Here is a 13,302-nt window from a genome sequence, read left to right on the forward strand (position 1 = left end):
CAGGCAGGAGCCCCAACTATACATTATTTTCACACAATCTGTCACTTGTGCTTACATTTTTGTGGAATATTTTTCCCCATTTCGTTTCTCTTTGCTTATGATGTCCTAATAAAAACCCCATAAAATATTATATGAATGAAGAGTATAGAATTATTCACATGCAGTGAACACTAGAATATAGATGGTTTTTTAGTGTACGCTCCTTCAGGAACTCTTCATTTATTTATTAGGCAGCAGGGTTGCAAAGTGACCTTGTGTTTGAAGAAATTGGTCGTCGTATCAAAGAACTTGGAGATCAACTCGTGAAGAAAGTGAATGCTGTATTTCAGTGGAACATCACTAAGGACAAAAAGACTGCAGTGCAGTGGAGTAAGTCGTAGATTTAATTAATTTATGTAGTGCATTATTGCATTCCTTAATGAAGTGGGAGCTGTTAGTTGCTCAGAGCCCTTCTTAGCTAGGTATAGTAGCAACATGTTCAGTTGGGCTTTTATATGCTTTTGTTGGTTGCATGTGAGACATATAGTGAAATTGTATTTCAATGAAATTGTATTTCATAACAATAGAACTTGGACTGTTAATATATGACATTAATATTAAAAGGTGGTAATTAATCTTGTCTTAGAGCGGGTATATTCAGCAGAGTCTAAGAAAATAAGTGGAGAAGCCCCTGACTCAAATTTCATCATATTCTTAACAAGCCACCATCTCTCAGACTTAAACCCTCATCTTCAGTTGGAAAGAACATGACTCATCTTAAAGGTTGCTTCTAAGGATTTGAACAATAATGTATGCAAAGGGGATTTGAACACTGGAAAGCACTGTATAGATGCTGCTGCTAAGTGTTATTGGTTGGTATCCTTTCATCCAGGACACTTCAGTTGGATGAGGAGGTAGGGACACTTTCCACCAATTCCCCACTGCCACTTGCCTTTTGTACTGTTCATTGGAATCTGCTGACCTACAGGAATAATATTTTAGGGAGGCTTAGTGGCCTGAAATTGGAGACAGAAGCTGGAAAGTCCGATTCGGCAAGCTCCTCTCGGATATGAAGTCTTCATTTGCTGTTTCTTTTGCCCCCTTCCTTCACCTTTGAGTACAGTTTTTATTTTGCCTGCTTAATATACTATAAAACTCTTTGTTCATTTTGCAAGTAAAGGTTATATTATGTTCTATGAGGCACTTGGATAACAAAGTCACATGCATTTTTTTGTTGAGCAGGAGCTTTCCATTGAAATAGCACACATCCATGTCTATAGATCAATAATTAATAACTGAAAAAGTTGAACTTGCTGGTGAGTTGTAACTGACTCATGGCAGCCCCCATCCACAGGGCATTCAAGACAAAAGACAAAAAGAGGTGGTTTGCCATTGCCTTTCTCTGTCTAGCATCCCCAGTTTTCCATCCAGGTACTAACTGTGACTGACTCTGCTTAGCTCCCAAGCTTTGATGAGCTCAGGCTAAGCTAGGCTATTCAGGCTGCTTTGTATTCAAAACATGACTCTAAAACATTGGAAGCTTATTCAGTAAGAGACATTCAAGGCAATATTTTATCAGAGTTCTGTCTGAGTTTAGAGAGGGAGTACTAATTGTATTTGGAGAGGAGGCAAAAGGTGACTAAGTTTAGCATTGTACTTTGAACATGCAATTATTATTTTTTTATCATATTTGTATTCCACCCTCCCCGCAAGCAGGCTCAGGGCGGATCTCTTTCCTTTCTTCTTAGTAGATATGGGCATGAATCAAAATATGAAAGAAATATCATGACGAAACTGACCCTCTGCACTTCGAGAAACACGTTTTGTGGGGGATCAAGGTTTCATGAAATCCACGATCTTTTTGGCCGTTTTGTGAGTTTCATGATCGATTCGTAACACTAGACAGGCCAGCGCCAATCTATTGATTTCCTAGGCAACAGAGGGCAAAAAAGTCTGCAGATCTTTCATTGCCCAATCTTAGCCCTCAAAACCTTGATAGGCAGCTTTCTCTGCCAACTGGAGAGAGCTCCCATTTTCCCCTATACAGCAAGGGGCAGGGGATGGCTACTGAGGAGATGGGCCTTCTGTAGCCATGGGAACACCAATCTTCCCTTCAAACCCTGATGGGCAGGTCTGTCTGCCAACAAGAGAGCTCCTATTCTGCTCTGTGTGAGCATATCTTATTTAAGGCACAGCTCTGCCTTGTGCTTTCAGTTTCAGCACAGACAGAGGAGAGGGAGGATCTGTTGTTGCTGGAATTTGGGCGTGAGAGAGTGGAATTGGGAACTTTTGGAAAGAGAGAGTGGTGATCTTTTGGGAAGCATTTGGGAGCTTTTTGGGAAGAGAGTGGATTTGGGAACTTGCTGGGAAGTCTTTTGGGTGAGGGTGTTTTTTTCCTCTATCCCCTCGTTTCTCAGGCCTTTGCCTGGCTCTTGAGCCTAGCTTGACTCTGAGGCCTCTGGCAGCACTTCCCACTGACCTTCCCAATCAACGTATTGCAAACTGGGAGGGTAGGTGGAGAAGAGCCTGCTGAAGTCTCCCTACGAGCTTGGCATCTCCGGGTATGAAGGTGGCTGTTGAACCCTCTCTGATGAACCATGAAACTAACAAATCGTTTTGGCAAATGTGTCAATTTTGTGAAATTTCGTAATTCGCAATTCATGGATCACGACAAAACATGAAACTCTCGTTTCAGGTTTTTCCATTTCGTGCCCATGTCTACTTCTTAGAAGTAGCTACGGGTATGTGCATCAAAAAAATTGGATTAATTTTGGATCCAAATTTGCTTTTCATTATCCCGAATTTTTGGGACGCTCCATACTATTTAGAGATTTTTTCAGGTATTTTGGGAAGGTCCTGAAAATTCAGAACCAATTTATCAATTGCCTCCTCCATTCCCTCACTCCTGCACACAGAAGCAGCAGGAACAGGGAGGGGGGGAGAGGAAGCTGCTCTTGCCATATGTCTTGTTTGGCAGCATCTTCCTTCCTTTAAATTTTAAAAGATCATTACTTTCTATCGGAAGTCCAGGGCTCCAAAATCCCAAATCTACGTGATCAGCTGTTAATTGGCATCTCTAGTCCCATTAAAATGCCACTGTTTTTGTATTGGATAGACCTGACCTCTGATTTTGGCCCTTTACAATTTAAAGAGAAGGAAATGCCACCAAACAGTTGTTTGGCAGACCAACTCCCCCCCACCCCATGACTCCTGATCCCTGAAATATTCCTGAACTTCCAGGAGATAAATTTTTGTTACTCCCAGTATTTGGGAGTGTTTGGGGTCATTTTGTTTATTCCTGAGCCAACCCCAAACAATTTCTGGTTTATTTTGGGTTCAGATATATCCAAGTGCATCCTTAGAAGGAGCTCCACATAGGGTTCATACTGTATGAAAGCCTGTCACAACATGAATTGTCCTGATCCCATCAAGTGTGTCTATTCTTTGTAATGTCATCTACCACCAGGTTCTTTGTATGAGGAAGCGATGACTGTCCAATGAGTCTTGATTGTATATCAAGCCAAATGGGGATGGTTTTTTTGCAGAATAATATTGGATAGCAGCTTACCTTATTGCCATTGTTGTCCTCTGTTCTGGTAACATTAATTGAACTAGGTAGTACATTGTGCTTGTCCTTGATGACAATCGGTTATTATGTCTTTACTCTACTCACTGCATTGTATTATATTGAACTAATTGTTGCAAATGTTATTATCAGAAAAGCAAAATATATGAAATATGCCAATATCCAAAAACACCCCCATTATTGGCTGCCCAGCTCCCAGCAAAGAATGTTTACTGGGAGCTGGGCAGTCAATAAATTAACAAAATACATAATCTGTCCTTCATTCCCAATGTAAGAAGCAAACAGTCAATGCCAGCTGTAGTTTGTATTAAGGAATCCACAGAAGTTGAAAGATTCATGGAGTATAATGGCAAACCCTCCTCCCTAGCCAGCTCTGTGGGATTGGTGGAGGACTGCATAACTAGGTGGAGTTAGCTGGGACAGTCATACTACATCATTTTTTTCTAGTTTCCCTGTTATGCAAGCCAGCTCAATTCTTTCTACTGGCAGTCTCCCAGCAAGGTATACAGTTTTGTGCCTCACCGATCTGATATTGCATAGTATTAGCGAAGAAATGGGGAGGAAAGGGAATGCTGCATCGTGTCAGTTCTCAGGATGCTGTGGATATTAGACTACAAGCATCCCTGTCTGATGCTAGACATCTTTGATAAATCCCACCCCCATATCTACCAGCTCCTGTCTATATTGGAATGGTGCTTTCTCACTGTACAATTCTGCTCCAGGTACTGATTAGGGATGTTTCAGTCAGCATCAACAGCATCAATACATCAATTTATATTTGCAATGACATTTTCCGCTAGGGAAGTTGACAAACCATTTTGTCAAAAGCTTTGGTTAACTGAAGATACTGGGCTTCTGAATCTCAGGATCTTCCTCAGCCTGCTTGTCATTCAGGTTCCGATTACTATGAATTTGCCAATAGACTGAGGTCTTCCAGGCCTTCGCCTACAATGTGTTTTCCTGCTAGTTCCCCTTCCATTGTTAAGTTTGCATCTTAATCTTTTGCCTTGATCTTTTTGCCTCACCACTTTCCCCCACTCTTCTGCTATTGTGCAGTCTTCAGTAGCTAACAGCACGAAAACTATTGACAAATAATGCTGGTGCTGACTGAAACTTTGGCATCTTCATCTAATGTCCGTAGCCTGAATGTCAGATGCAAAATGATGAGAAGCAGCTCTGAAGGGAAATGATTTGCAATTCTGGCTGACATGGCCAGTAGTTTTACTTTTTCCAAATTCATAAGTGCCAAAAAAGCTTTTATTGCTTGTGCAATTGACTGTAATCTCCTCCCTCATATCATTTCATATCATGTCAGCCTCTTCATTTCATTACTAGCCCTTAGTGGCTGAGATGTGAACAGGAATTTATATTTGCAATGGAAACGAGAGTTCTTCTGTATAAATTAAAACAGCTCATTGATTAACAATAAGGTTTCCCTTACAGACTGAAGGGCATGAATCTGAAATTGGATAAGAGAGAGCCATTCACACACACACCCTTTAAATCTAGAGGCATACTTGGTGGTGGGTATATACCTCCATTGTTCCATAGGGTAAATTGGTATCATGAAAACCCTTCATGTGGTATTCAAGGCAAGACTGCTAGCAATTATTTAATGCATTTCAAATGTTCAAAGCACTTTACGTGCGTGAACATTCACAGTGCAGTCCTTATTAGAGTTATACCTTTCTAAGTCAATTGACTTCAATGGGCTTAGAAGTATGTAATTCTACTTTGAATTGTAGAATTCCAGCTCTGTACCATAAATAGGTCCCATAAGCTTGAAGTCTTAATTTTTTAATAGTATGTCTGTCACGGGCTGGGCCAGCCCAAGCAGGGTGGTTCAAGTCCAAATCTTAATGCCAGTCTGAGGGGAGTTCCAAGAGCAAAACCCAGGTCAAACCAGTGGTCAGAGCACGAGATAACACCAGAAGTGAGTCCAGAGTCCAAGAGCAAGATCAGGTACAATCCAAGGTCATTTACCGGCAATGTCAGGTCCAAAAGCAGGCACGGGCAAGGAACACGGAGTGGTTGCAGGCAGTAGACACGTTGCTTCCACGCCCGGCAGTTCCTCCAGACTGGCTCTTATAGCCAGGCGTGGTTTTCAGCCAGCTGCTGGGGCTCCATCCTGATGCTACTCATCGTCAGTCTCCAGCAACTGGCGTTGGCTCAAGAGGCGAGCACTGCGCCGTCTCTCCTGCAGTTCCAGTCTCTGGCGCTGCCTGCAGCGTTCCTTGGGCGTGGGTGAACCTGGGGGGGGGGGTGGAGGCTCTTGGCTGCGCTGCACCTGTAGAAGTCCCTGGCTGAGCTTCCCCTGTGGTGTTGGAGCTAGAGGGTGCTGGTGTCTCAGCTGCTGTCTGCCAGCTCTAATCAGCCAGCAGCTGTTGCTCCTGATTGCTGGCTTCTGCTGAATCAGGGCTAGGGCTGGCTACACAGGGCTCCTCTTCTCCTGAGGAGTCCTGGCTGGCTACACGAGGCTCCTCTCCTCCAGAGGAGACCTCACTCTCAGACTGGGCCATGACACCATCCCCCCTCCCAAGGCCCCCCCTCCTCTGTGGCCCAGGCAGCCCCGGTTTCTGAGGATAGGCCTGATGGAATTGTTGGACTAGGCGGGGGGCATGGATGTTCACAGCAGGCTCCCAAGAGCGGTCCTCCGGCCCGTACCCCTTCCAGTCCACCAAGTACTGTACTTGCCCCCGCCGGCAACGGGAGTCTAGAATCTGGGCAACCTCATATTCCTCGTGCCCTTTGATGGTAATCGCAGGTGGAGGGGGCGGTGGCCCGGGATGGTGCGGGTCTGGGGGTGAAGCTGGGACTAGAAGGGACTGGTGAAACACAGGATGGATTGGGAGGGTTGGTGGTAGTTGCAGGCGATAGGCCACAGGGTTCACCTGGTCTGTGATTACGAAGGGTCCAAAGAACCGGGCATCCACCTTTTTGTTGGGCCATTGGCTGCGGATATGGCGGGTGGATAACCAGACCTGATCGCCCACGGACAGGGGAACACCAAGTTGCCGTTTCCGATCCGCAGCCTCCTTGTAGCTTTCCTTGGCAAGCTGGAGTTGCTCCCGTAACAGCTCATGCATGGATTGGAGTTCCTGGAGGCGATCATCAGCGGCTGGGATTCCCGACAAGAGTGCTGCGGTAGGGAAGAAACGAGGGTGGTGACCATAGTTTGCCATGAAGGGGGTCTGCTGGGTGGAGGAATGCACTGCATTATTATATGCAAACTCGGCCAAAGGCAGTAGAGCTAGCCAGTCATCCTGTTGATGGTTTGTGTAGCATCTCAGATACTGCTCCAGGGTCGCATTGGTGCGCTCTGTCTGCCTGTCAGATTGGGGGTGGTGTGCTGAGGATAGGTGAACTTGGGTGCCAAGGAGGGAGTGCAGGTCCTGCCAGAACCGAGAGGTGAATTGAACTCCCCGATCAGAAATTATATGATCTGGACGCCTGTGGAGTCGAAAGACGTGCTGAAGGTACAGGTGTGCTGTTTCCTGAGCAGTGGGGGGTCCAGAACAGGGAATGAAATGAGCCATCTTTGTGAACAAGTCCACCACCACTAGGATGCAGGTGTGGCCTTTGGAGCAGGGCAGGTCTGTAATGAAATCCATGGAAATAGTCCTCCATGGGCCAGTGGGTGTGGGGAGTGGATGCAAGAGACCAGAAGGTTTGCCGGGGACGTCTTTGGCCCATCTACATGTTTCACAGGCTTCCACATACCAGGCCACATCCGATTGCACCCGGGGCCACCAGAAGTCACGGGTCAAGAGGTGGGTTGTCTTGTGGCAGCCGAAGTGCCTGGCAGGTCTAGAATCGTGGACCAGCTGCAGTACCTTTGTTCGTAATGAGCCTGGGGGTACATAAATCCGGCCTCGGTGGGACAGTAGCCCCTATTCCTCTGCAAATCCATCTGCCTGGGGCTGGGGACACCCCCGGACGTTCTGGAGGTATTTCTGGGCAACTGGGTCCAGTAACTGTTGAGTCTGTATCTCCTCCACCAGCCCCGGAGGGGGTTGTGTGGCGGCGAAAGTTTCTGGAGCCAGGATGGTCATTGGAGGTGGTTCCAGGTCAGGGGATGTGTTGTACTCCGGCTTCCGGGACAGAGCATCGGCCTTCTTATTCTGGGAGCTGGGAACATAGGTGATACTGAAATCAAAACAGGAGAAGAACAACGACCAGCGAATCTGTCTCTGATTGAGATGGTGGGCAGTTTGGAGGTGTTCAAGGTTCCGGTGGTCAGTGAGCACTTGGACTGGGTACCGAGCCCCCTCCAGATGATGCTGCCAAATCTCGAAGGCTGCCTTTATTGCCAGCAGCTCCCGCTCCCAGATGGTGTAGTTCCTTTCGGCGGGGGTCAGCTGGCTAGAGTAGTAAGCGCAAGGCTGTGGAGTGCTGGAGGGGGTTGCCCGTTGGGAGAGCACTGCTCCGATGGCGGTTCTGGGGGCATTTGCTTCGACTAGAAAGGGTAGCTGGGGATCTGGGTATCGCAGGACTGGTTGCGTGACGAAGCGAGTCTTTAGGGTCAGGAATGCCTCGTTGGCTTCCGGTGTCCAACAGAAAGGTTCTCGAGGCCGGAGAAGAGTGAGAGGGACGGCTATGGATGCAAACTGGGGGATGAATTGCCAGTAGTAATTGGCAAACCCCAGAAATCGCTGCACATCCTTCCGAGAACGGGGGGCTTGCCAAGTCTGTACAGCCTCGACTTTAGCTGGGTCCATTTGGATTCCATGGGGTGATAATACATGGCCAAGGAATTCCACAGTAGGCCGGTGGAATGCACACTTTTCCAATTTGGCGAACAGGCCATGCTGCCGGAGTCTTTGCAGCACCGTGCGCACATGCCAAGTATGTTGCGACGCGTCACATGAATAAATTAATATGTCATCCAGATAAATGATGATATCTCGAAAGATGTCATTCATCAGTCTCTGGAACACAGCTGGTGCATTAGTCAGGCCAAAGGGCATTACCAGATACTCGTATTGCCCATATCTGGTACTGAAGGCAGTTTTCCATTCATCACCTTCCCGAATGCGCACTAGGTTGTAGGCTCCCCTGAGATCCAGCTTGGTGTAGATCTGGGCTCCTTTGACTTGCTCCAAGAGGTCAGGGATCAGAGGCAGCGGATACTGGTCTCAGATGGAGATTTTGTTCAGGGCCCGGTAATCATTACACAGCCGGAGTTCCCCATTTTTCTTTTTAACGAAGAGGTCTGGGGCAGAGGTAGGTGAGGTAGAGGGGTGGATGAACCCTTGCCGCAGGTTGGTGGTGAGAAAGTCCCGGAGTGCTGCCAACTCTGGCTCAGACAACGAGTACAGGCGTCCCACCGGCAGAGAGGCGCCAGGAATCAAGTCAATGGCGCAGTCATACGGCCGATGAGGGGGGAGTTGGTCTGCTCCTTTTCCCTCAAACACATCTCCAAGATCCACGTATTCCTCTGGCAGTGCCGAAACCTCCGGTGCAGCGGCCACCATAGGCTTTGGGTACGGATTTTCATGTGGGCATGGTTCCTGGAAACAAAGGTCTAACTGGCCCCACTGAAGAATCGGATCATGGCGGCAGAGCCAGGAAAGTCCCAAGACCAGCGGAAACTGGGGAATGCCCACCACATCAAAACAGAGCCGCTCCTGGTGCCGCTGGATCTGCAACAGGAGGTCCTGGGTTTCCTCAACTACTGGCCCAGAACGCAGGGGCCGCCCATGGATGGCCTCAACAACAGTGGGATTCTTCTTTGCCCGCAAGGGAATCTGGTGTTGTGCAGCGAACTTGGCGTCCATGAAGCAGCGGGAGGCCCCTGAGTCTATCATGGCATACATGAATAGCCAACATCCATCAGGTAGGCACAACTTGACTGGCACAAGGAATGGTTCTGGGGGGTCACCAGAGGCATTGGCTGTTCCCACAAGTGGTTTAGGGTGCACCGACTCCAGGCTTATGGCTAGGGTCCTTCTTTTGGCAGGGCAGCCATCGGCATAATGGCCCACCCCACCACAATACCAGCAGAGGTTGTGGTTTCGGCGCCTCTCCTTTTCCTCTGGGGGCAAGCAGTTACAAGGTACCCCACTGGCGTGGTCTCAGCCGGCTTTTCAGGCAAGGACCGGGGTGGAGGTGGATGCCTTAGCGCACGTGCTTGTCTCCGGCTCTCCAGCCATCCATCTATGCGGAGACATAGAAGAATGAGCGCTTGCAGTTCTCCTGGTCGTTCGGATCGGGCCACTTCATCCAACACTTCATCAGACAGCCCTTCCAGGTACTGGTCAACCAGGGCCGCTTCATTCCAGTCCAAGTCCTGCGCCAGTAACTGAAATTCGGTGGTATATTGGGCTACAGTTCCATCCCCCTGGGTGAGGGCACGGATCCTCTGGTTAGCTTTGATGGCTTTCAGGGGGTTCGCAAAGGCAGCAGTGATGTGAGCCACAAAGCTTGGAAAATCCTCCAGCAGAGGGGATTTGGCCAGTAACAAGGGTGTGGCCCATCTTGCTGCCTGCCCCTTTAACAGGCTGAGGATGAAGCAGACTTTGACTTTATCCGTGGGGAAGTCTCTGGCCCAGAGTTCAATATATAGCTGGCATTGGGCGAGAAATGCTGGGAATTCCTCCACATCACCCTCAAAGCTGTCAGGAGGCTTCACTGGGCACTTTACAGGCAGAGGTGCAGCAGGTGCAGCAATCTGCTGCTGCAGAGTCACCAGTGCTTGAGTTAGTTGCAGTACCTGGTCCTGCAGCAGTGCCAGGTTCCCTGGGGTGGGCGTTGCCGCATCCATGCTGAGAAGTTTGGGTGGAAGCAATCTGTCACGGACTGGGCCAGCCCAAGCAGGGTGGTTCAAGTCCAAACCTTAATGCCAAAGTCTGAGGGAAGTTCCAAGAGCAAAAGCCAGGTCAAACCGGTGGTCAGAGCATGAGATAACGCCAGGAGTGAGTCCAGAGTCCAAGAGCAAGGTCAGGTACAATCCAAGGTCATTTACCGGCAGTGTCAGGTCCAAAAGCAGGCACGGGCAAGGAACACGGAGTGGTTGCAGGCAGTAGACACATTGCTTCCACACCCGGCAGTTCCTCCAGACTGGCTCTTATAGCCAGGCGTGGTTTTCAGCCAGCTGCTGGGGCTCCATCCTGACGCTACCCATCGTCACTCTCCAGCAGCTGGCATTGGCTCAAGAGGCGAGCATTGCGCCGTCTCTCCTGCAGTTCCAGTCTCTGTCGCTGCCTGCGGCGTTCCTTGGGCGTGGGTGAACCTGGGGGGGTGGAGGCTCTTGGCTGCGCTGCACCTGTAGAAGTTCCTGGCTGAGCTTCCTCTGTAGTATTGGAGCTAGAGGGTGCTGGTGTCTCAGCTGCTGGCTGCAAGCTCTGATCAGCCAGCAGCTGTTGCTCCTGATTGCTGGCTTCTGCTGAATCAGGGCTAGGGCTGGCTACACAGGGCTCCTCTTCTCCTGAGGAGTCCTGGCTGGCTACACGAGGCTCCTCTCCTCCAGAGGAGACCTCACTCTCAGACTGGGCCATGACAATGGCAGTGTGGTCTTATGGAAAGGTTTTTACCAAGACCATCACAGTGGGAAGTAATCGATATATCTAATTCTCATTCAGTTAAAACTGAGACTACTTAAATCTATATAATAAACAGACAAGACAGTTCTTTCTGGAAACCTGAGAAAAGTCCCAATGTTGCAGAAAATTTGAAGTCTTTAAAAAAAATACATGGGGGGCGGGTTTACCTCCCATAATAGAATCTGCTAGGCAACCACAACAGTATTGTCAGCCTTAGGAACTTGTTTTCCGTCAGTGAAAGGCAGGAGGAGGGGTGTGGACCGTTTCCAGGGCCATTTTGGCATTTGAGAGAAGACTCATCAGGGCTAATCCCAGCAGCAATCAGCAGGTGACTTGATACCGTGCAAGTTGTATCTAGCTGCTTAGTACTGTTAAACAGCAGTCACTCCATAAAAAGCAGTCTTGTGTAGTGCTTAGATTTTCACAGTAGGATCTGGGAGACCCAGGTCCAAATCCCCACTCTGCTGTGGAAGCTCAGTGGGTGACACTGGAGCAGTCACACATTCTCAGTCTAACTTACCTTGTAGGGTTGTTATGAGGATAAAATGGAGAAGTGGCAAATGTTGTAAGCTTCTTTGGGTCTCCATTGTGGAGCAAGGCAAGGTATTAATGAAATTAATAAATACAGCTGAGAGAGATAGCTGGGGGTCAGATAGAAGGTCAGTTGGTGAATGAGGAAGGAATAAAGTAAGAAAGGAAAGTTGAAGATATGGGGATTTCCAGGAGAAGAAAAAGAAGAAATAGTGTGGAGAATGAGGTGCTGGGGAAAGTGTGGTGCCCCCCACAAGTCCTTGCAAGTTCCCCATTGCGCAGCTGGGACTGGCCAAGCAGACAGCACCACACAGAGTTTTGTCAGAGGGAGGGAAGAAGGGAAACAAGGACAGATAAAGGTAGATATGCTGGTGGATGGAAAGGAGAGAAAGAAGAAGGAAAGGGACGGAGGCTGTGGGGGCTCTCGTGGAAGGAAAAGAGGAAATAGGGAGGAGAAAATGAGATGCACCCCTCTGTTGCTGAGTTCCTCTCACATGTATGTAAGTTAAGCACAGCAGTTTACAATACTTAGACCTTACTGTGTACCTTTATATAGTGTTTTTTATTCTATCACACTTCTTGATCAGCTGAGATTCCATATTACCCTCTTGGTACCTACCGTTTGGTTTTTTAAAAAAAAACTTGTTTTACTGTATTTTATGTCAATAAAAGGTTTATGATATGATGATGAGATGCCCCCAGAAGCTCTTCAAGATCCCTTACTTGTACAAAATATTAATTCTGAATATTGTAGGTAGGGTTGAATGTGCCAGACTTCCCATTTCAAATATAATCGTATGACTAAACCTCTTGAAAACTCACATAATCCCGTTGTTATACTAAACTGAGAGGCACAGTAAAAAAATTGAACTAAGTTGAGCGGAAACTGAGGTCCGGTAGATCCCAGCGCTGACGTCTTCATTAAAATGTTCATTGTGTAAAAGCATCCCTTAAAATAACAGTTCATAATTCTTCATAGATCAGCCTACAAAGAATGCAGCTTCTTAAAAAAATGCTTTATCCATGTTGAGAGTGCTAGTATATATTAAAGATGTCATTTTTTCCACAGAAACATGGCAGTGCCTTTGTTTTTTTTACTCTGAAGGGGGGGGAAAGAGAGGGAGACTGCTCCGGAAATTTGCAAAATGTGAAAATGAACTGGCAAAACAAAATCTTGCTATAACATTCTCCATTGCAAGCCACATGTGATACCTGACAGTTTATATGCCTTGTAGTAGATCATTTTGGCAGTGTATTTTGTGCAGGAAATGGGACTTTGGAAAAAACAGACACTTTGAGGAATTGTTGATGTACTTGGCTAAGATTTAAGATGCTCCTGAAATGGAATGTTTGAAAACAAAATAGCACTACAATAGAGAGTATCCTGCATTGTAACCAAGTATGTGTTTTTTATGAAGAAGACACCTACATGCAAAAGAAAGCTATGAATCATATTTAGAAGCAATAATGGTGCTTTGAATCATATCACAAAAAACATTAAATGAACACAGCAATCATTTTTGCAGTAATTTTTTTTTAATTCATATGATTTCCCCACCTTAATAAGTCCAGGACAATTAACATTTTAGTTCACAATGTTTCACTTTTTTTGGTTGGTTGTGGGGAAAAAATCCAACTGATCTATTGGATTTACTGATACAGAAG

The 13,302-nt window shown here is 47.2% G+C and overlaps 1 protein-coding gene across 1 annotated transcript in view; it reads left to right on the plus strand.

The window, feature by feature from the left end:
* The window catches only part of HSD17B4 (hydroxysteroid 17-beta dehydrogenase 4), a 103,038-nt gene that overhangs the window by 86,445 nt on the left and 3,291 nt on the right, over positions 1 to 13,302 (plus strand). The window contains exon 22 of the mRNA XM_054986590.1: positions 231 to 369. Coding sequence (XP_054842565.1) covers positions 231 to 369 — 139 coding nt within the window. The remainder of the gene's footprint in view (positions 1 to 230; positions 370 to 13,302) is intronic.

This window comes from Eublepharis macularius, chromosome 8, assembly GCF_028583425.1.
Source record: "Eublepharis macularius isolate TG4126 chromosome 8, MPM_Emac_v1.0, whole genome shotgun sequence".
Taxonomy (NCBI): Eukaryota; Metazoa; Chordata; class Lepidosauria; order Squamata; family Eublepharidae; genus Eublepharis; species Eublepharis macularius.